The sequence below is a fragment of the Euleptes europaea genome, chromosome 4 (genome assembly GCF_029931775.1).
Source record: "Euleptes europaea isolate rEulEur1 chromosome 4, rEulEur1.hap1, whole genome shotgun sequence".
In the NCBI taxonomy this organism is placed as follows: domain Eukaryota; kingdom Metazoa; phylum Chordata; class Lepidosauria; order Squamata; family Sphaerodactylidae; genus Euleptes; species Euleptes europaea.
Window position 1 is genome coordinate 76,101,691 of NC_079315.1, and position 22,156 is coordinate 76,123,846.

Genomic DNA, 22,156 nt, shown 5'->3' on the forward strand with positions numbered 1-22,156 from the left:
AAACTTCAAGGATAGAATGCTAACAGTATTCTAGGTCCTTCAAGGATAAAGGACAAGCATTGAGCTCGGTGACATTTAAGTCTTTCAAGGATAAGGTGTAAGCATTGTTCTGGCTTGTCACATTTGTCCTTGGCCAAGAATGCTCAGGCTTGTATCTTTTTTAATGGGCTTTTATGAGCTGTTAGGGGTTTACATTGAACAATTCTGCAAATGTACAACATTAATACAGTAGTTTATATGCCCTAATATGTCAAAGCCTGTACATGCCGAAAAAGGTGTGGTGGCAGTAGCTACGCAAACAAGTGTGTGTGTGGGCGGGGGGATGGAGGTGTCCAAAGTTTCGTCTCAGGCTACTGCCTTTTCTTGTTGGCTTGCCTGCCCCTTCACAACAGTCACCATTGCTGCTGGGAATGAAAGCACCCCACAGCCGAGTGCATGAGACGAAAATGACACAGCCTCTTCCCCATCTTGGGCAACTGGCTGCAATGAAATCAAGCCAGCATCTGGAATATAATCCAGTACTGATGTGCTAATATATCCTGGGCACGTGTACATTAAAAAAGAGCTCAAAGTCCATTCACAGTGCTACGAGTATCTTTTTTAATGACTTCAGCAGGAAACTAATGTTTAGGGAGAAGAGGGACTTTGGTGTCATGGAGTTCAATTGGCCGGGCTGCCATTTTGTCCGGGTTGACTGATCTCTGTCAGCTGGAGATCCGTTGTGGTGGCAGGAGATCTCCAGCTAGTACCTGGGGGTAGTACCTTAGGCAGATCATGAGAGGGAGGGCATCTTGGCCATCTTCTGGGCATGGAGTAGTGATAACTGGGGGTGTGGGGGGGAGGTAGTTGTGAATTTCCTGCATTGTGCAGGGGGTTGGACTAGATGACCCTGGTGGTCCCTTCCAACTCTACAACACTATGAATATGTAGGTGTGAAAACCTTTTGGACAAGACTTCACAGGTCATTTTTGAAGAACTCCAGTACAGTTGTATTTGGGGATTCCACAAGGTTAAGTATTATCTCCCATGTTATTTAATCTCTATGTAAAACCCCTAGGAGAAATCATTCATTTGTTTGGAATTGGATGTCATTAATATGTGGATGGTACCCAGCTCTGTGGCTCTCTATCCAAATCCCTTGGTGATGTGATAGGGGTTTTGAGTCACTGCCTGACTGCTGTAGTCAAACAGATGATAGTGAACAAACTGAAACTAAACCCAGATAAGATGGAAGTGATGCTGGTTGGAGAGGTGGAGATCTTGAAGGACACTGTATTTCTTACTTTTGATGGAATTCAGCTTACCCTTGCTGACTTTCTTAACAATCTTGGGTTTATACTGGATCCAGCATTGCTGCTGGAGGAGCAAGTCAATGCAGCTACCCAAACCACTTTCTTTTAATTCAGTTTAGCCTTCAAAATGGCCCCCAACTTTGACATGGCCAATCTGGTGTCAAAGATCCACACCACTTTAGCATCAAGACTAGACAAGTGTAATGTATTCTATACAGGTCTCCCCTTGACATCAGCTCGGAGACTCCAGTTGGCACAGAGCACTGCAGTTTGGTTATTACTGCTTCTCTCTCTATGCTTTGCTCTGATGGCTTCGCTCATCTGAGCGGGGCCTTCTGCAAGTGCCACCCTGCAAATGGGCAAAATCAAAAAGTGCCTGTGACACAAGCATTTCCTGTTGTGGTGCCCACCTTATGGAATGGCCTGCCTGATAAGGTCAGGAAGACTTCCACCCTCCTGGCTTTCTGCAAACTATTCAAAGCTGAATTATTCAGGAGGAAGGCACAGATACCAGCACTCTACTATAGTGAAATGGTTTAGAAAGATGCTTTGGTTAAGGGGTAGGGACTGTGGACTATGCTACTGTGTACCATCTGTTGCTTTAAGTATGCTCTTACTGCATCATTTAAAATTTCTGCATCATTTAAAATGTCATGTTTGATACTTTTATTTACAGCCATTGGCCAGTATAAATGTCATGTTTAAATGCTTATACTTTTGTTTCAGCAGTTTCAGATTTCTGCAATTAAAACTCTATCTATTGCATTGTTTATTAGAGGTCCCATCCTGTTGATCATACTGACTTACACTGTGTAATCCGTCTTGAACCTCAGTGAGAAAGGTGGACTATAAATAACATACATAAATAAATTGTGTCTTCTTCTGTTCCTCCCAGATGAATAACTTCACTCCCTGAGATTTTGTGGTTGGCTCTGTATCCTGCAGCAGAATTTCAAGGATGTCGAGAGGCTCAAAAAGGTTGGGGACCACTGTTCTAGCATGCTGAGCATCAGTTAATTCCAGTAGTGAAATAATATAAATACATATATAAAGAATGGACATTTGAACGGCGTTAATAAATCGATGCTTCTTTTGAGAAAGTGAATGGGGATTTAAAAAGCTAAGGGAAATAAGGGGGGAAATGGATTGAGTGGAGAGTAGATGGGATCAGCTTGATACAGTTCCCCTTTCACACATACAGGCTGTCTCCCTTCACTAAAAAAAAAAGAACAGCTGTAAAAAAAAGAATCAAATTGCAACCATGGGAGATATTTTGAGACCAGCTCTGGCTCTTGTTTTTTTAGCCTGAACAGTTCCTAGTATTCACACCCAATGCTTGTTTTCTTCCTGCCAAAATAATGCCAGCCCAGATTCTCAGCTAAGAGCAAATTAAGCCAATGCCATAAATACCACCCTGTTTTCCTTACCAGTAATCTTCATCTGAAGTAGGCTCATTACACCCAAACAGAAGCATATGGTGCACAGTGTCCATGCTAGCATGAGGTTTGAAGTCAACTGAAAGACAAAAAGAAAGCATATATAAGACATTTGAGCCGAAGCCAAATAAATATGGGTGTTTTCATTCTCCAAGAAGCCATTTTATAGCTCTGCATTAAGATGCAGGAGGACACTTCACTGCCATCTTTTATTCATATTATAGTGAATGGAGATATACTGTGGGCTGCTGTGCTCATTATGATGACACAGCAGGAATATAAATCAAACGTAGTGGAAAGGGAGAAGTTTGAATATTTTAAGTTGTGTTTTACTCCCAAATAGGCATATACATTTTCCATAGAAGACAGAGATTCTTCAAGATGATGAATTTACATTTCTTCCTTTACCATTATACACTAACTACAATGTAAACAGACCGGCAGTAAATGAAAAGGCCACATTATAAAAATACATCCTGTGCTAAATGTTGGAACCCTGTAGCCCACGGGAGCCATTTCACAATGAATTGGTTTGTGGTTTCCATTGTAGGTGAAACTGTCACTAGATTCCTTCTATGTCCCATTTTCCCTGTTTGAGAGATGGCAGACAAGAGTAGCTCGGTCTGAGTCCTTAGTTCCAGAGAGCCTTCTAAGCATCCACCTAGAAAGGAGCAAACCAGATTCTTAGGAGCGTAAACATTTTGTTCTATTTATATAGTGGTCTAAGACTACAGGAATAGAGCTGAGGTGGCTGGCTGTTCTTTTTTTCTCCACAGGAAAGTCTTCTTTTTGAGGTCTGGCCCCTGAAGCCTCCAGGTTCTGTTTCTCTGCAGTAAAATCAGCTGAAGTGGGCATTTTGTTTGCTGAAGATGTGTGCAAACATTTAAGTAGCAGGTTGTCACTCAAGGAACAAATACCTACCCTCCTGTCCTAAACAGAGCTAGCAAGCACTCTGGTGAGTTTCATCTCTATGTGAATTATAGTAGTTACATGTAAATCAGCATCCATGAATGTACACTTGCATTTGCAAATTCTGCCCCTCTTTTTGGAAGACTCCTGTTCTGTGTTTTTGGTCCATGGTTTTAGATGACCATTCTAAATAATGAAATAATGTATAAGATAAAATCAAGCCTGAACTCTCCCTAAAAGATAAAATGACTTTGGTCATATTATAAGAAGAAAAGAATCACTGGTGAGACAGCAAGGAAAAAAGTCTGCTGCAGTACAAGACAGCTCTGTGTGTTGAGTCAGTGGGGGAAAAGTCATGGTGAATGATAAAGGGGACTGGATGGAACTGCTGTGCTCCTGTGCTCCTGACTCTGTGAAACTACCAGATAAGCACCAAATGTTGACGTTTCACGTCTTAGCATGGAACTAGGATAAAAGTTCATTCCCCAGTACAATCGGGGCTCAGTCTTTCTGCTTGTCAATGCGGACTTAGCCGCAGCTGCAATAAAACTGTTTTCTCGACTAACGGTCTTGGGTCTCTCTCCTCCACGAACCTCTGTTTTTCCGCAACACTGGAAAAGACAATAACGCTAGGAAAAGTTGAAGGCAGAAGGAAAAGAGGAAGACCCAACATGAGATGGATTGACTTAATAAAGGAAGCCATGGCCCTCAGTTTGCAAGACCTGAGCCAGGCTGTTGATGATAGGACGTTTTGGAGGTAATTAATTCATAGGGGCATCATAAGTCGGAAATGACTTGACGGCACTTAACAGACACAAAGAAAACATTTCCTTAACTGAAGGAAAAAAATTATCTGGGAAGTTTAACTACCATCTGTGTGTGTGTTAAGTGCCGTCAAGTCACTTATGAATGAAAGTCCTCCGAAATGTCCTATCTTTGATCTGGTCAGTCATAAAACTATCATAAAACTACCATCTAGTCAGTCATAAAACAGCTGTAGCATAAGCAGTTCCATGACTGTGCGTCAGTACATGGATATACTTAACCATTCAATGGCCACTCTTGCAAAATGTTTCTCCTCCCACCACCACCTCCACTGATCATTAAATCTCTACAAGTAAAAATATATGTGGGTAGAAGCTCCCACATACATGTGTAGAAAACAAAGCAAACCTCTCAAATCTCCTGTCAGGCAAATCCACACATCCAAATATTTCTAAACATACACAACTACTACAATTTTGCCCCCAGAAATGTTTAGTGAAGCCCTGCGCCATAGCAAATGCGACATAGCAATCACAAAAAAGGCTTGGGAATGATGAAGGAAACTTTGTTCCAATGTTCAGGGCATAGAATTTGAACTAAAAGCAGCAACAGCAATGGAAGAGCAATATATTCCATAAGTATTTATATACATGCATATATTATTTAAAAGTCACAAGAAATCACAGTAAAAACATGCAGAGTGCAGACAGACTCAAAATAATCCAAGCACTATTTTACAACTATTTATTTGTTCAGGTACTATTTATAAATAAATACAAACACTTACCGATACTGATACATTAAAAGTGTAATCTGACTGTTTCTGGCACCTCATCCTTTCAAACAAAATTATATTCACGGTTATGTACCTATAAAGTACTATGTTGGTAAAATATTAATATTTAACTGCTGTTCTAGCCTTTCTGGGCACCCAATATGATTGTCAGAGCATTATCTCAAGGCTCCAGGGAAGGAAGAATATTAAACTGGAGAATATCTGGTTTTCTTTTGTTACTTTTAGAAACAATGCTATTACGTGAGCCATTAAGATTTTCGGTTTAAGCAAGATAGCTTAAGGGTACATTGATGGCTTAGCATTTATATTTAGAACCCAGGATTGGTCATCCTTTCTAACATATGGCATCCTTTCTAACATGGCTCTCTACAAGCTATCAGTATTGTATCCCTTTGTATATATAATTTAAGGCCTCATTTCAAAAAGAATGTGGACACAATGGAGCGGATGCAGAGGAGAGCGACGAGGATGATCAGGGGCCTGGAGATCAAGCCCTATGAGGAGAGGCTGAGGGACTTGGGAATGAGGAGGTTGAGGGGGGACATGATTGGCCTCTTTAAGTATTTGAAAGGCTATCACTTAGAGGATGGCAGGGAGCAATAATGGGTATAAATTACAGGTGGAAAGGTACCAGCTGGATATTAGGATTTATTTTTTTTACAGTAAGAGTAGTACAATAGTGGAATTAGCTGCCTAGGAAGGTGGTGAGCTCCCCGTCAATGGCAGTCTTCAAGCAGTGGATGGATGAACACTTGTCAGAGATACTTTAGGCTAATCCTGCATTAAGCAGCGGGTTTGACTAGATGGCCTATATAGCCCCTTCCAACTCTATGATTCTAAGTATTCAAACCACAAGTGTACTACTTTGGTTGCTGTAAAGAATATATCTTTGTATGCCTAACCGATATTTTTGTTCATTTGAGCCCTATTTTTCTCTAAATCAAGTACAATGGATCAGACAACCACTATCATTTTCTCAAGTTAAAAAACAGAATAAATACATAAATATAAAATATGCTCCTTACCCTAGACGGGCTTTGTCCAACAAAAGTAATATCACCAAGTAATAAAGGTTTCTATAATAACAATCGCGGAGTCGAGTAAAGAAATAAAAAGCAATACATTAAATCATTTCCATCCATCATTTCAGATGGTAATATACCCAATATTGTTTGTATGAAAATTTCTGACAAATGGAAGCTTACCATCAGTCAGTAAGGAAAAAAAATACATTTATTTACTGGTCAGCCATATGCGTGAAAATAGGGGAAGGAGAATGACAGATAAATTTCCTGGCTGAGTGGCTGGCTGTCAGATACAATTCTTCCAAGTGTCAGTAGCATCCCCTTTAGCTATCACCAGAGTTCAACAGTAAAGTGCAGATTGTATCAGACCTTGTACAATACACCAAATACTTTTCTAACTGGGCTATTTGCCCCTTACAAAACGATAGAAGAGTTTAAAGGCTAGATGGAAAAACACTAATTTTTTTTTCAGAATCATGAAAGCAAGATGTCACTTTGATGTTACATACTTCAGACACATTCGACCCTACTGCATATGTGTGGAGAACAGGCACAAAATTCCATAAATACATATATTTAAAATGTTCTACAGAGCAGCACACTGTTTCCATTCAGATATTATGATTGTCCAAAATGTTGGATGTGTAAGGCTAAACCACCACACAATCACATAGTGGGCCGCAGGAAAGGAAAAGGTATGAAACAATGAATTTTACATGGAAGCCTGTCCCCTTATCCTGAATCATAAGGGTGGTAAGTTCCCATTAACATTTTCAGAAGTGGGCCACTACAGGCTATACATTAAACTGTGTGGTTAAAGAAACAAAACAAAATAAACCCTGAAATCTTTAAGTGCCATACCTTCTAATATTTGTTGTGAAAAATGCTACAGACAAAAAACACGTCACCACTACAGATTCTTTGACATTCCAAACTTTTATGGTGCCAGTGAAAACATTTACAATGCTTCTCAGTGACATTCAGCCTATTTTTTTGAAAAGCAGCTGACAATGTCTGCCATCAAAGAAAACGTTTCACACATTCAAACTTGAAGATAGGAGTATATGAAGAAGTCACAGCTTTGTGAAAAACTGGTCTATGAGAGGAAGTAACTTTACAGTCAGACTCCGTTCTCTTTCAAAAGAAGCATCTATCTTATCAAGAGAAAATCTGTGTAGTATTTGTTATTCGGCAAGCATGAGGCCTCTAAAATAAATTTCCCCTTCCACTTTTTTTTCTTAACACTGACATAAGCAGCGTGTACTTTTATCCCAATTCCAGTGCATGTTTATTGATAAGCCCCATTAATTTTAATGGGTGCTTGCCTCCTAGTAGTTCTGCAAAGATTCCTGCCCTAGTCCATTTAGGGAAAAGGACACACCAATATCCATTTAAAAGTCACCATGCTTTGTAAAATAGGTTATGAGCTGCAATACTCTGAAGCCTCCTTTAATGTGTTATGGTTTCTGATTTTTGATCAAATGACTGAAAAGATTCCAAATAGGTAGGAACAACAGGCCCAAAAAAACATAAGCTGTAATTGGTTATTGCCGGCATCCACTGGGTATTTATTACTAGGCATATACTGGGATGCAAACTTTGGTCCCCTCTTTTTTATTTGATAAGCACTGAGAAATTTAGCCTGTGTTAAAATACCACGCTGCCTACAAAAAAACAGGAAGAGTAGCAATTGCCTTGAAGGGACCTACTTGCTAAATCCTAACTAGATCTTAATAACAGTATGTACTGTCGAGTCGCAACCAACTTACGGTGACCACAGCAAGAGGCTTTCAAGGAAAGTGAGAAGCAGGGTGTTTGCCATTGCCTTCCTCTGCGGAGTCTTCCTTGGCGATCTCCTGTCCAAGTACTGATCCTCCTTCCAAGATCTGATGAGATTGGGGCTATACCATGCTGCCTGCCCTCTCCTTAACAGCAGTATTTCCTATATATAAATAATGCCAAGGAGCACTGCTACTTAAGGCAGTTCATGCAGATTCAGTACCTGTAAATAGTGGCTCACAAATCAGTACACATACCATTAAAAAAAAAACCACGCAGTGCATCACTGCAATTTCTGCAGGACCGTCTTTCTAATGAGACCAGGGCCCTGCAGGACATTATGGAGTTCCGCAGGGCCTGTAAAACAGAATTGTTCCACCAGGCCTACGGTTGAGGCCAGCTACGGTTCTTACTATAAATGCTGGCCTCCCAACCTGCCTGCAGGCCATACTGTGGCCTTACATTGCAACCCTATGTACCATTAGAATTTATTATTTTAATCAGTTACAGCAGTTATAACTTACTGCTGTATGCTATTTTATGGTTTTACTGTATGTTTTGCAGTTTATGTGAGCCGCTCTGATGGGGTAGAGTGGACTATAAGATTGACAAAATAAATTTTTTTTTAACCAATAGAAGTCCTAACACACAATTACTTAAATGTTATACATGTAATTATTTAAACCAATTCAAGTGGGAAAGCCAACAAAACGTACAAAGCAATAATTCCCAAACTGTGTGCCATGACAGAACTACAGAGCCAGCATGGTGTAGTGGTTAAGAGTGGCAGACTCTTATCTGGAGAACCAGATTTGATTCCCCACTCCTCCACATGAAACCTGCTGGGTGACCTTGCACTAGTCACAGTCCTCTCAGAACTCTGTCAGCCCCACCTACCTCACAAGGTGTCTGTTGTGGGGAGGGGAAGGTGATTGTAAGCCGCTTTGAGTCTCCTTACAGTAGAGAAAATCAGGTATAAAAACCAACTCTTCTTCTACTTGTGCGCCACAAGGAATACATTCATTAGATAATTGAAGAGCGCAAAATATCCACGCACAGACATGGCCACCAAGGGTTGAGTCTGGTTGGTGCAAGAGGAGACCACTCTTTGTCTGGAAGATTGTGGTGGCTCTTCGTAGCTCTGCCTACTATCTTTCTCAGTATGATTCACTGCTCTAGCCGTCTATACTTCAAATCAGCTTTTGCTGTTCATGGGTAATTCTGTTCCATCTCTGCATCAGGTAGAATTGGATATTCAATTACGGTAGAGCACGAGACAGCAGACCTAAATAAAGGAAAGGCAAGCTACCTGTCACTCTGGATGAGTCATTCCTCATCTCCTACTAATCAGGATGCACATAGCTAGCTCTTAGACAGAATTCTTGCTCTTACCAATCTAATGGAAACCTTGCTGGGTATAAGACTGAAGTATGTCCAACTTTAATTTAGAACGCAATTGTGCTTCAGTTATCAGAAACACTGCTTTGCAGCCTGTTTCTCTCTCTCACACACACAAACATACACACACAGTCCTTTCAGACATTTTTTTCATTTCTCCTAGGAATCAGTTTCACAGACAAAAGCCTGGTGAAACAGTCTTTCTGGTGAGACCAGGGCCCTGCGGGACCTTATGGAATTCCACAGGGTCTGTAAAACGGAACTGTTCCATCAGGCCTATGGTTGAGGCCACGTTCTATAAATGCTGGCCTCCCTACCTGACCTGCCGCTGCCGAACAGCTGCCTGCAGGCCATACTGTGGGCTTTATATTGCAACCCTATGTTCCATCAGGAACTGGAATTAGAATTTATTTTAATCAGTTTAGGGCTGTTTTGATGCATTGTTTTATGGGATTTTATTGTATGTCTGTAGATTGTGTGAACTGCTCTGAGCCCAGAGCGGGTTATAAGATAGATTAAACAAACGAACAAAAATAATTCATTGCTGAATTACTTTTATATCAACTCTGAAAAAAAATCTACTTTTGATTTTGCTATGGTAGATACAACTACACAACATAAGCAAGACACCAGAGTCCACTGGGCAGTCCTAGGATATATAAACTACACACGCTTTATAGTTCAATCTTCTTATGGTGAAAACAGTGAAAGTTAAGCACACATGGCCCATTTCATGATCAAGTAGTAATGTTCTTCATTACTCTAACAAAAATGTCACAATCATTCAAAGATTAGATTATTTTATTCTCTGTTTAGGAGAGTTTCCAAGATTATGCAAATATGTGACTTAACTGAAATTCATTAAGGATATACTAATTTCTTTGTTTATGATACAATCATGATAGTTAAGAGCCAATCTACACATCCATAGTCACATACAGTTGTGATCATATGTGGAAACCCAGCCCTACAAAAAGCTCTCAGAACAGAATGTACAAAGCTGCCTTATACTAGACAGATCATTGGTAATTTGATCTGGTCTATTTGCAGAGGTTTTTCTCAGCCACACTGAAAGTCTTTCATCTGGAGATGCTAGAGGAATGAATGTAAGATTGTACACAGGCAGATGATGTGTTCTACATGGGAGCTATGGTCCTTACCCTAGCATGTCACAGAGAAGGCTAGTTGCGTGGGGGCATTCAAACATGAGTTCCCTAAACCTAAAATAGTACAGACTAGGAAACTGCACTGTATGATTCTACTGTATGTGCAGATGAAGCTCTGGGTTGGATCTGGAATAAATTTTCCATCAGCAGAAAGGAACTTTGGTGCCTTCCCACTACACCCCACGGACTGCTACATAATGGGGGTCCTGGGAGAGAGGAGACTCTGAAGAACAACATGAGGGAGGTCTGCATGGGATAGGGAAATTGGTGGAAACTGCCAATTCAGTCTGGATCCAACCCTTTTTCTCCAGTTATTTTAATGTATGACTATGGTTTAATTCAGATATCAGAAACAAACGTTTGTTTGTAATGGTCACAAACCTGGTTAACTGGCAGGCTCACATGGTGGCTCCCCCTCCCTCCACGCAGAAAGACTAAAGACTAATGTCTACAATCTGACTCTACCAGAACATCCAACTGTGGGCATCTTCCCTTAACTGTGGTTTGTTTCTACTCCAGTAACTAAGGATTCCTAACCACGATTAACATATGATTAATAATCCTAGTTACTGGGAAAGAAACCAACCTCAGCTAGTGCACGGGCTCACATTTGGGCACCACAGCTTATTGGCATTTAGTTGAAAATCTTCCATCTCTGCAAACAGTGCAAGGGGAGAGAAGGGCTGTGGCTCATTGGTGGAAAAACTGCTTTGCATTTAGAAGGTCTTCAGTCAAGAAGTATTAAACAAATAGGAGGAGCAGTAAATAAGAGTTTGCAAAATTGAAATGTTACAAGGCCCCTGTATGAATGAGATTTCGAGTGAATTTTATTAATGGTTTTTAGATATTTTGATATCCCATTTGACAACACTGGTTAATAATATATTAGAAGGGGACATTATTCCAGACATACAGCATCACACAAGACTGTCGATTTAAAAGGAGGAAAAGATGCTAGTAGAAGGAGGGTTGGGTTTTGTACCCCTCTTTTCTCTACCTTTAAGAAGTCTCAAAGCATCTTACAATCACCTTCCCTTCTCCTCACCACAACAGACACTTTGTGAGGTAGGTGGGGCTGAGAGAGTTCAGAGAGAGCTGTAACTAGCCCAAGGTCACCCAACAGGCTTCATGTGTAGTGGGGAAACCAACCCGGTTCACCAGATTAGATTCAATCATTCTTGTGGGGGAGTGGGGAATCAAACCCAGTTCTCCAGATTAGAGTCCACCACTCCTAACCACTACACCTTGCTGGCTACATGTATCATATATACTCATTTTCATGCTAAATCAAGATGCCAAAATATTCTTGTCTGTTTTGCCAACTTGTGTAAGTGCTATAATACACCACTACATGGATAAAGACTAAATGGGATGTCGCTTCTATGTGGCCGCAGACCAAGGGCCCTTGCCTTAAGTCTGCCACGGTTGCCCTCCCAGGCTTCTCCCAGGACACCTGTGATTCTCTAACAGTAACTGTGATTCTCTACCAGGCTTGCTTAATGACCTCACCCTTCTATACCTCCATACCCTCCCACCGAGTGCAGTCCACTCCCGTCACCTTCTCTAGTCTATCGAGTGTCAAGCCCCCAACCGGTTTCCTGGATGGCTCCTAGCAAACTCTGCTGCTGTTGCACCTGGCGTTTTGCACTCCCAGCCTCTGCCTCCAGCATTCTCCTGGCTCTGGCTCCTTCCCGACTCCAGCTCGTCTTCCCATGGCTGTTCCCTGCTAGTCCCTCTGCTCCCTCTGGGGGGGTCTTGCCCAGAATTCCTCCTGGCTCCGCCCCTCCCTTAGAGCTTTGCATCCGCTTGCCGGTGTTCTCCATGCTGGCTGCACACACCTCCGACCCCACCTCCTTGCCCTTGCCCAGTCCGGTGGCTTTTAGACCCGCTGGTTGCCAGGATGAGCCCTGCTCTCCCAATGGCAATAGCACATCACTTCTGGCCTGGCTGTTTTTAATTGCACCTGGGCTGCAGGAGGCACCCTGCTGCCTTTCAGGCTCCATGGGGCTGCTCTGGGGGCTACACCAGGTTTATACCCAATAGACAATTAGGTGACACAATAAGAAGAATTGTAAGTATTCTACATTACAGTAACCAAACCATTTCCTTTTACAGAGAAGAGTAAAAATAGAATGAAACCCGTTTCCACTAACCCAGCCCATGCTAGTATAATTATGAAAACATTATACAATAAAGTCATCAAGTCATGCTTGTTAAAGAGAAGGGAGACTTCCTTTGAAAAATTCTACTCCCCCTTCTTCAACCTATTGGCAATGTGAGTACACTGAAAGTATAAAAGCCTTCTTTCCCCTTTAAAAACCTGTTTTGAACAAGAAGGGAGAAAAAACTCACAATTTTACATTGCATCCATATATATGGTAAAGAATACCTTAATGTAACTTTGTTGAAATATGTGACCTTTTTTTCCAGCCATTTCTCATAGATATCCATTTTCCTATTTGCAGCCTTATGAGCAAAGCCAAATGTTTGAGAGCAAAATGGATATTTTTTTTTAATTAAGGGAGCGTTTTAAGAACACGCTTAACAGATGGTGCTTACTTTACTGGCCTAGTTACTTAAATTAAACATTGATACGCTGCTGTGGTAGAGTCTGTCATTTATCTGTCATCTCACTCATGCCTCAATACAAAGCAAGTATATTTTGCAGACAGGTAAGATCTTACTGCGCCTATTGCTTATTGTAAGTGCAAAGAGATTTACAGCCTGAACCAGCAGGTAAATAAACAGCTTGTGCAATGGAGTGGAATTAAGTATCCAGCCACAGACAGAAAGCCAATACTTTACAAATGGGAGCGCTTGGGCCCAGCTGCCAAAGGCATCTACACGATGCTCCTTAAGTACTATTACTCATGAGTGTCTCCAGATACAGTTTGTTATCCCCACCTTAAGTGGTTCCCTCTACTTTGCCTCTGCATTAGGCATGATGAATGCATTATAAGTAGAGCAACAGAAGCCATGATTGATTCACCTGACTATGATTTTCTTGACACTTGGGTAATACTCACCTACATAGGCTTCCTCCTCCACTGGCAATCGCAAAGACATGCAGAAGTAGGTATCAGACTATCAGACAGAGAGAAACAAGGAAAAATATTAGACATTTATTTTTTAAAGGACAAAATGTCAAGTTCCACTGAGAAACAGCTCACCATACATATGTGTTTTGTGAGTACTGCCTTGGGAGAAAAAAACCTCGAACATACTAAGTTTCTTGTCTACAAAATTAGCTACTAGACACTTCTGAATGTGCTTTCATATGCATGACTAACTAGGATAACAATGATGAAATTTACACCCAATAAACTTTGCTCGTCTCTAAAGGAGTTTTCAACAGGAGAGCTAGAATGGCATCGGACCAGGAGTGGGGAGACATGGGTTCAAAACCCTTATTTAATTTTACATAATTTATATACTGCCTTTCTGCCCTCACAAGGGCCAGCAAGGCAGCCAACACATTAAATCATACATGATAAAATCACATTTTAAAAACAATTAAAATTATATTGTCGAAGGCTTTCACGGTCAGAGTTCATTGGTTCTTGTAGGTTATCTGGCCTGTGTAACCGTGGTCTTGGAATTTTCTTTCCTGACGTTGTGCCAGCAGCTGTGGCAGGCATCTTCAGAGTAGTAACAGAGTAGTAACACTGAAGGACAGTGTCTCTCAGTGTCAAGTGTGTAGGAAGTGTGTCTGCAGGACAGTACTCAGCTCAAACCCAACCCCTCTCTGACTCTTCCTACACACTTGACACTGAGAGACACTGTCCTTCAGTGTTACTACTCTGAAGATGCCTGCCACAGCTGCTGGCGAAACGTCAGGAAAGAAAATTCCAAGACCACGGTTACACAGCCCGGATAACCTACAAGAACCAATTAAAATTATCTTTCCCCAAAAACACATACACACATTACCAAAACAATTTAAAACAAAGCTAAAGTAAGTACAAAGACATAAAAGCAACAATTAAAACACTGGTAAAGAAGGAGGGATGACTGAGGGAATGCAAAATGAAACAAAAATCTTTACCCACTGACAGAAGATGGCAACAGAAAAGTACAGATGAGTCTCCTTGGAGAGGGCGTTCCAAAACTTTGATGCCATGATCAAGAAGGCCTTCTTTCCGGTTGCCACCTGCCTGATCTCAGAAGGCAGGCCACATGAAGCAGGGCCTCCTCAGATGACCATAGTGGTGGTGGGGGGGTCAAAAAGGGAGAAAGTGGTCTTTCAAGTATGTTGGCCCTGAACAAGCTGGGTTCTGACAGGGTAAGTCTACCTTAGACCATTGTATTGTTCTTGCCCATTTAGCTGACAAATATAGTGGAAAGAGTGGTACCAAACTTTATACTGCCTTCTTAGATCTCTTAGATTTCTTAAATCCGAGGAGTGCCAAAATGTGTCCCTTATGCTGCATTATGCCTGGATACCTTTCAGCTTGTGGAACCCAAGGATGTGAAAAAGATCTCACCTCTCCAAGGATCACCTTTGTTCAATTATCACCTGTGTTCTTGACTCTTGCTCTTCCTGGCTGATAGCGGGCTGGCTGAGAGGGTAAGCGAAGTGGTAAATGCTTCCTTGAGGGTGGGGATTGTACCATCCATGTTACTGTGGTCTGAGTCTATCGGACAGTCTCAGAGGTATTGGAGGATTCCTGCTCTGCCGCATGGATGTTGACCTGTTGGGTTCAGGAAGGTCTGATCTTATCTCCCCTGCTATTTAATATTTATACGGAGCCACTGGGAGAGGTTGTCAGGAGGTAGGAGCTTTAGTGTCACTAATATGTGGATGATATCCAGCTATACTTTTCTTTCCTACCTAATTCCAAGGATACTGTTGATGTTCTGAACCAGTGCTTGGAGTCAGTAATGGGCTGGGTGAGGATGAACAAGCTGAAACTTAATCCTGACAAGACAGGGGTTCTTGGGGTGAGCAGAAAGGAATACCAGGTACTTCAGATCTCTCCTGTCCTGGATGGGGTTATATTCACCTTAGAAAGCTGGGTTTGCAGTTTGGGAGGGAACCTTAGAAAACCAGGTGGCTGCAATGGTTCAGAGTGCTTTCATCCAGCTTCGGCTGGTGCGTCAACTGTGTCTGTTCCTGGGTCAGTCAAGTCAGATTTAGCCACAGCGACCCATGCTTTAGTCAGACTGGTCTACTGCAATGTGCTCTACTTGAGGCTACATTTGAGGAGTGTTCAGAGGCTGCAGCTAGAGCAGAATGCTGCAGCTAGACTGCTGGTTGGGGCAGGCTATTGGGAGCATGTGACCCTGATATTATAAAAATTACATTGGCTATCAATCAGCTCCTGAGCCCAATTCAAGGTGTTGGTTTTGACCTTTAAACCCCGACACGGCTTGGGACCAGGGTATCTGAAGGACCATCTTCTCCCATATGTTCCGGCCGGGAATTAAGATCACAGGGAGAGGTCCTCCTGACTGTCCCATCAATCAAATAAGCTGGTTTGGGGGGGGGTATACAACAGAGGGCAGCCCCACAATTACAGAACAACATCCCCATGGAGGTGCAGCTGGTCCCCTCACTTTTGATCTTTAGAAGGCAGTTGGAGATAGTTTTATTTAGAACTGCATTTAAGTTTATTAGCAGTCCTGGACAGTAATTTTAAATGTTGTTTTTTGTGTTTTTATTGTATTTGATTTTATGTGTTTTATCTATACTGTAAGTCGCCTTGAGCTCCATAAGGAAGAATGGTGGCTAATAAATGTTTTAAATAAATTCCATCCTGAGTGGATGAAAGGTAGAATAAAAATATTACTGAGACAGAATGCTGTTAAGCTGATGCTTAATACAATTTTGCTATATTGCACTATGGATGACTTCATGAGCTATTTACTGTAGCAGATACTAATAATGTAGAAAATAAATAAATACATAGTTGTAGAGCTCTGTACCCCCTTCTGGATCCACACCTTAACATGGTGAGGGGGTTTGTGTGTGTCAGGGAACCTGAGAGCAATACCGTAAGGGGTCTAGACTCTATCAAGAGACTAAACTCCTGGCAGTCACTCAAGATGGAATGGTCACAGCTGAGACACCAGACGAAGATGCATCCACCCCTTTCAGAGATCAATGGCCACATCCGCAGAAGAGAACAGGCAGTTCCAATGGGGATGGGGGCAGAGGAATTTCTGAAGGTTAGCTACTGGGCAGCAGCAGTAGTGGAAGGTGACACTGGCGGAGGATCTTTAGTAGAAAACGGCAGTGCTACTACGGCTAACCCTGGTTAGTACTGTGCAGAAGAAGGCACTGGTAAACCACTTCTGACCAACCTTTACCTTGAAAGCCCTATGATGAGATAATCCAAAATGAAAAAAGATATAGTGCTGGAAGATGGGACCCCCAGGTCGGATGGCACTCAATCTGCTAATGGGGTAGAGCAGAGGACAAGTACGAGTAGCACTGTTCTTAATGATGCAATTGGACTAAAGCTGAAAGGACGTTCAGTGGTTGACATGAATAGATGCAAAAGGAAAGTCCGAAGCTGTTCGACGCATATAATAGGAAACTGAGGCTATCGTATTTTGGTCACATCATGAGACAAGAGTCACTGGAAAAGACAGTCATGCTAGGAAAAGTTGAGGGCAGCAGGAAAAGAGGAAGACCCAACAAGAGATGGACTGACTCAATAAAGGACGCCACAGCCCTCAATTTGCAAGATCTGAGCAAGGCTGTCAAAGATAGAACATTTTGGAGGACTTTCATTCAAAGGGTCGCCATGAATTGGAAGTGACTTGACTTCACACACACACACACACACACACACACACACACACACACACACACACACAAGAGCTCTGTACAGAACAGTTTCCAGACTAAGATTTTTGTGCAAATCACTTAGAACTGTATCATTAAGGGGGGGGGGTTCTTAAGGAAGAATCACGAACGAAAAATCAAGGCACACAGCTTGTTCTGTTAGTAGATGGCTGCCTCTCCATCATGTGGGCTGCTAGAGATACTGCAGAGGGGCTGATGCAGAAGAATGTTCAAAGATGGCACAATCCATATGGAAGTTTCCCCACGCTAAGTATTTCCCTGGAAATGAATGAAAACAAGCCCAGAGAAAGATAGATAGTGCCCTAAATGCACTTCAAATCTTTAAAATAAAATAAAAAATCTCTGTAGTTTTGCCCTGAAAGCTTCTGGGGGAACGCATCTGCAAATCAATAGTACTCCATGGCTAAAGCACATCTTCCCAAATCACATGTCCTCTCCTACCTCTCTCCTTATGCAATATTAAACATAATTAAGCAGTCCACTTTTGCCACAGGAACATAAACAGTGGAAATCCATAACAGTGGCAGCATGCTTCTCATTCCAATTAACATTAATGAAAGTTAATCAAGAGAACATTCCCCTTAGAAGTAGGCAATGTGAGAGATGTGCAAGACTATCTGTAATTGTCTTCCGTGCAAATTGAAACATGACAATGCTGTACTGGCAGCAGTTACTTTGGTAGCCCCCAATGATGGCTGTTGCAGTGATATAGGAGATGTGTACTAGCTGCATATCTCCTGTTTTATAAGCCTCTGTGTCACTTTAACGGTTGCAAGTTGGAATTGCTTCAGAAATCGAAGCCTTTTAAGTTAAATTTAAGCAGCAATAACATCAGCTACAGCAGGGGTGTTGAACTCAATTGTTAATGAGGGCTGGGTATGACATAAATGGCACTTGGTCGGGCAGGGTCATGCCTCGCCAGCCCATATTGAGAGTGGGAGGGGGTGGCTGCCTTGGCTGGCTCGCGAACTGGATAAGAGCCCTCAAGGGGCTGAATCTGGCCCGTGGGCCTTTTGTGTGACACCCCTGAGCTACAGTCTGTTAAAACATTTGTATCCTACTCTTCCATTCAACAACTGAACCCTGAGTGTGGGTTACAATACACAAAATCAAAGTTCTACTAAAAACCAAGGCCAATGGCAAGCAAAGCAGACACTAGTTTCTCCTTTTGCCATCCCTAAAACCCATCTTCAAAAGATATAAGATCAACTCATCTATTATAGTGGCAGCATAACCAGCAAGAGGCCTTCTAAAAAGGACCACCTTTAGCATACAGCAGAATGCCAACAGAGATTGGGTGAGACAAGTTTCCTTCAGGAGGAAATTACAAAGCCAAAGGCAGCCCTTTGTCTCACAGCCACCTATGACACTTTGGATAGTGAGGACACATGAAGAACCCCAAATGATAACCTCAGTGCCGGAGCAGGTCTACATAGAAGGAGGTGATCCCTGAGATACTATGGACATAAACCATTCAAGACTACAACCAGCCTTTCAAACTGAGCCTTGAAACTGAGTGTCAACCAATACAGATTGTTCAACATAGGACCAATATGCTCCCAGCAGCCTACTCCTCCCTACAGTTGGGTACCTGCATTTTGGACCAATTACAATTTCCAAACAAGTTTCAAAGATGGCCCCATTTAGGAAAACTACAAAAGTTTACTCTGGGTGTCCAGCCAAGATCCCTCATGTCCACAAAGGTGCAACTGATGAACCAAAGATGGTTAAAGATATCCCTGACAAGCACTGTCACCTGACCATCCAGGAGCAGCAGTAGATCCAGAAAGTGCCACGCTTCACAAACGGATTTTCAAGAGCACAACCCAGACCAATGAAAGAACAACTCTTTCTCTAAGTCTATCATGATTCCAGCCAAGATTCCACCTTGTCGGCTTAAGCTTGAGTTTGTTTTGCCCCATCCAGTCCACCACGAACCTCAAACATTACCACAGAATAGAGAGATTTGTTTTCACTCTTTCAAACATCAAGAGGTACTAAGAGGCCACTCATTCCAAGATATATCTCACTTCTATATTTTGCAAGAAATTGCTAACAAACTATGTGAGCAAATAATTCAGAAATAAACTGCTTTTATAGGATAAAGTGTTCACCTGACATCTAACTCCCAATTACATGGGCAGTATCACCACAGGCAGCAAGCTGTTTTCCTTACACAGATCCAACCCCCTCTTTGCATGATACTACAGGCAACTCTAACAAACTGCAAGAGTTAAGAAATCAGGAAAAAGAACAGTTGGTTTTTATATGCCGACTTTCTCTACCACTTAAGGAAAAATCAAACCAGGTTACAATCACCTTCCCTTCCCCTCCCCACAACAGACACCCTGTGAGGTAGGTGGGGCTGAGAGAGCTCTAAGAGAGCTGTGGCTAGCCCGAGGTCACCCAGCAGGCTTCATGTGTAGGAGTGGGGAAGCCAACCTGGTTCTCCAGATTAGCATCCACCACTCATGTGGAGGAGTGGGGAATCAAACCCAGCTCTCCAGATTAGAGTCCACAGGTCCAAACCACCACACCATGCTGGCTCTGGAGATTATCTCTACTAAAAATGGGTCCAAACCTGTGTTCTCCTACTAATCAAACTTTGAAGGAACTTCTGAATCCCAAAACACTGAACCAATTGTTTAAATTTGTAATCAAACATTTAAAATTCAGCACACTATAATTCTGCTCACTTCATCAATTAAAAGTAAATAATTCACACAAAGAGGGAACTTTAATGATTGTCCAAAGACTCATTGATCTTTATCTTTCAAGCTGTCAGTGGTTGATAAGTCATCTATGCTAATGGATACACTGCTATTAATAAACAAAAATAGTTGAGCACTGAAAACGTCAATTGCTCTGCAATCTTCTGTCATTATTTCATATGGTAGGCTGCAAGCAAAAATTATATGAACATTTACAACATTTACAGCTTGGGAGTGTTTGTAAACAATGCACAAAGTAAAAAGAAAAATCTTATTCTTTAAAACAATAACTTACAAGGATTTGTAAACATTATCAAACATTAAACACGGACTCCTAAAATATATTACCCTTCCTTTCTTTCCTAAGTGTTCTACAAAAGTTATGTGTATTCATATGTTTGAACATGGAAGATGCAAGATTAAGCCTCAGGTGCCAACCTTACACTTGCTAATGCAAAAGCCTGGGCCCAGTTTACACATACTGGGGACTGTGGTGGCAGAATGAAATGAAGCCATTCAGACTAGGGCTGTGAGTTTGGATATTCCCGAGCCTAAAATATATCCAAAAAATACCTTGGTATTTTCCAGATATATTTGGGTTTCGGGATACTGAAAACTGGGAATACTGGGAGAGGGGATTTGCAGGCTCCCAGGACTGTCTCTCTCAACCTCCCCCCCCCCCCAATGGTTCGGTGTCTCTAGGGGCATGGTATCCACTTGCCAGACTTCTTTGGCTAAGATTCTGTGAGTTAAGTATTTTTGTTGTTTTCTTTAAAAGTTCATTCTTTACTAGGGTTGGTTTGCCAGGTTTGTGATGTGTTTTTGGGAGGATTATCCCGGTTTACATTGAGATTCTCATGTTGTAACATAAATTAATATTCTCCCATTATAAGAAGGTTCAGCCTCCCAATTTTCACAGATTATGGTTAGCAATAGCTTCCAATAGCATTCCTATTGGGGAGATTCTTCGGTTTTACATTTTTCATGTTTTTTCCCCCTCTTCATAAGGAACCATGGAGGATGGCTGGGGGCACCTTGTTCAGGAGCCTATAGAACTGAACCCCCTCGACCACTTAAATTGAAATTTGGGGGTTATGTAAAGGACAGGCACCAGCAGCTCCCCTGCAATTTTGGTGCCAGTGTCACGCCCCCCCCCCCCAGCAAAGATTCCCCACAGGGAATAATAGAGCTGCAAAATATTGGACACCTGAAAACTCCCCAGATCCAAATACCATACCAGTATTTGGAACTGGGAAACTGGGAATAATGATATTTTTCAACTCCAATATATTCGGATCTAGAAAATACTGTGTTTTTGTTGTTGTTTTTGCTGCACACCCCTAACTCAGACCTGAGGCGGTGAATTCCAGCTTTGAATATTCCTTCATAAAAAAAGCTTTTGCTCTCTCTTTGCTGATTTTTCTTTTTTCATGGGGCTTCTAACATGGAAATAATCCCAAAACTGAACTTCCATGATCCTCCACCCACAGTTTGAAACAGTGCAGTCTATTTTACCACTTTATTCCTACTTCATTCTCCTGAGCATGTAAGCCAGGATTTGGCTGCTGAAAAACCGCACACACACACAAGGCAATCCAGAAAGGCTAGCCAACCTAGAAGGCCTAATAGAAGTACAGAACAAGCAAAAATTAGGCAGAAAGGGGCAAAGTAGATGTCATAAACAATTTAGGGTGATTAGAGTTCTGGATCAAGCATGGCCATGCAAAAGAAAAATATAGCTGATTACATTCATTGTCATCTATGCAATGCCAAAGATTTTGGATTAATTTGAACGAAATATGCTTAATATGTAGTATCTAGTCCATTCAGGATTTATCCTGTAGGCTACATTTTACAGACTGCCAAGCCTGCAGTTTTAAAAGTCCTTATACCCTGCCAAACCTGCGGTTTTAAAAGTCCTTGACACTAAGGCATACTCATGAAGAATTTAATGACAGCACCCATTTTCCTATACTGCCTATATAGAAATTAAACAGTTACACAGGGATTGATCTTCCACTGGTGCATACTCTTTAGCTTTCACTACTCTGTTTCCTTGATACCAATG

General features: G+C 41.7%; 1 protein-coding gene across 2 annotated transcripts in view; it reads right to left on the reverse strand.

The window, feature by feature from the left end:
- The window catches only part of PAM (peptidylglycine alpha-amidating monooxygenase), a 111,917-nt gene that overhangs the window by 82,214 nt on the left and 7,547 nt on the right, over positions 1-22,156 (reverse strand). For both annotated transcript variants that reach the window (XM_056847830.1, XM_056847828.1), the window contains exons 3-4: positions 13,593-13,650; positions 2,720-2,807 (exon numbers count right to left, since the gene is read on the reverse strand). In XM_056847830.1, the coding sequence (XP_056703808.1) occupies positions 2,720-2,807; positions 13,593-13,650 (146 nt within the window). The remainder of the gene's footprint in view (positions 1-2,719; positions 2,808-13,592; positions 13,651-22,156) is intronic.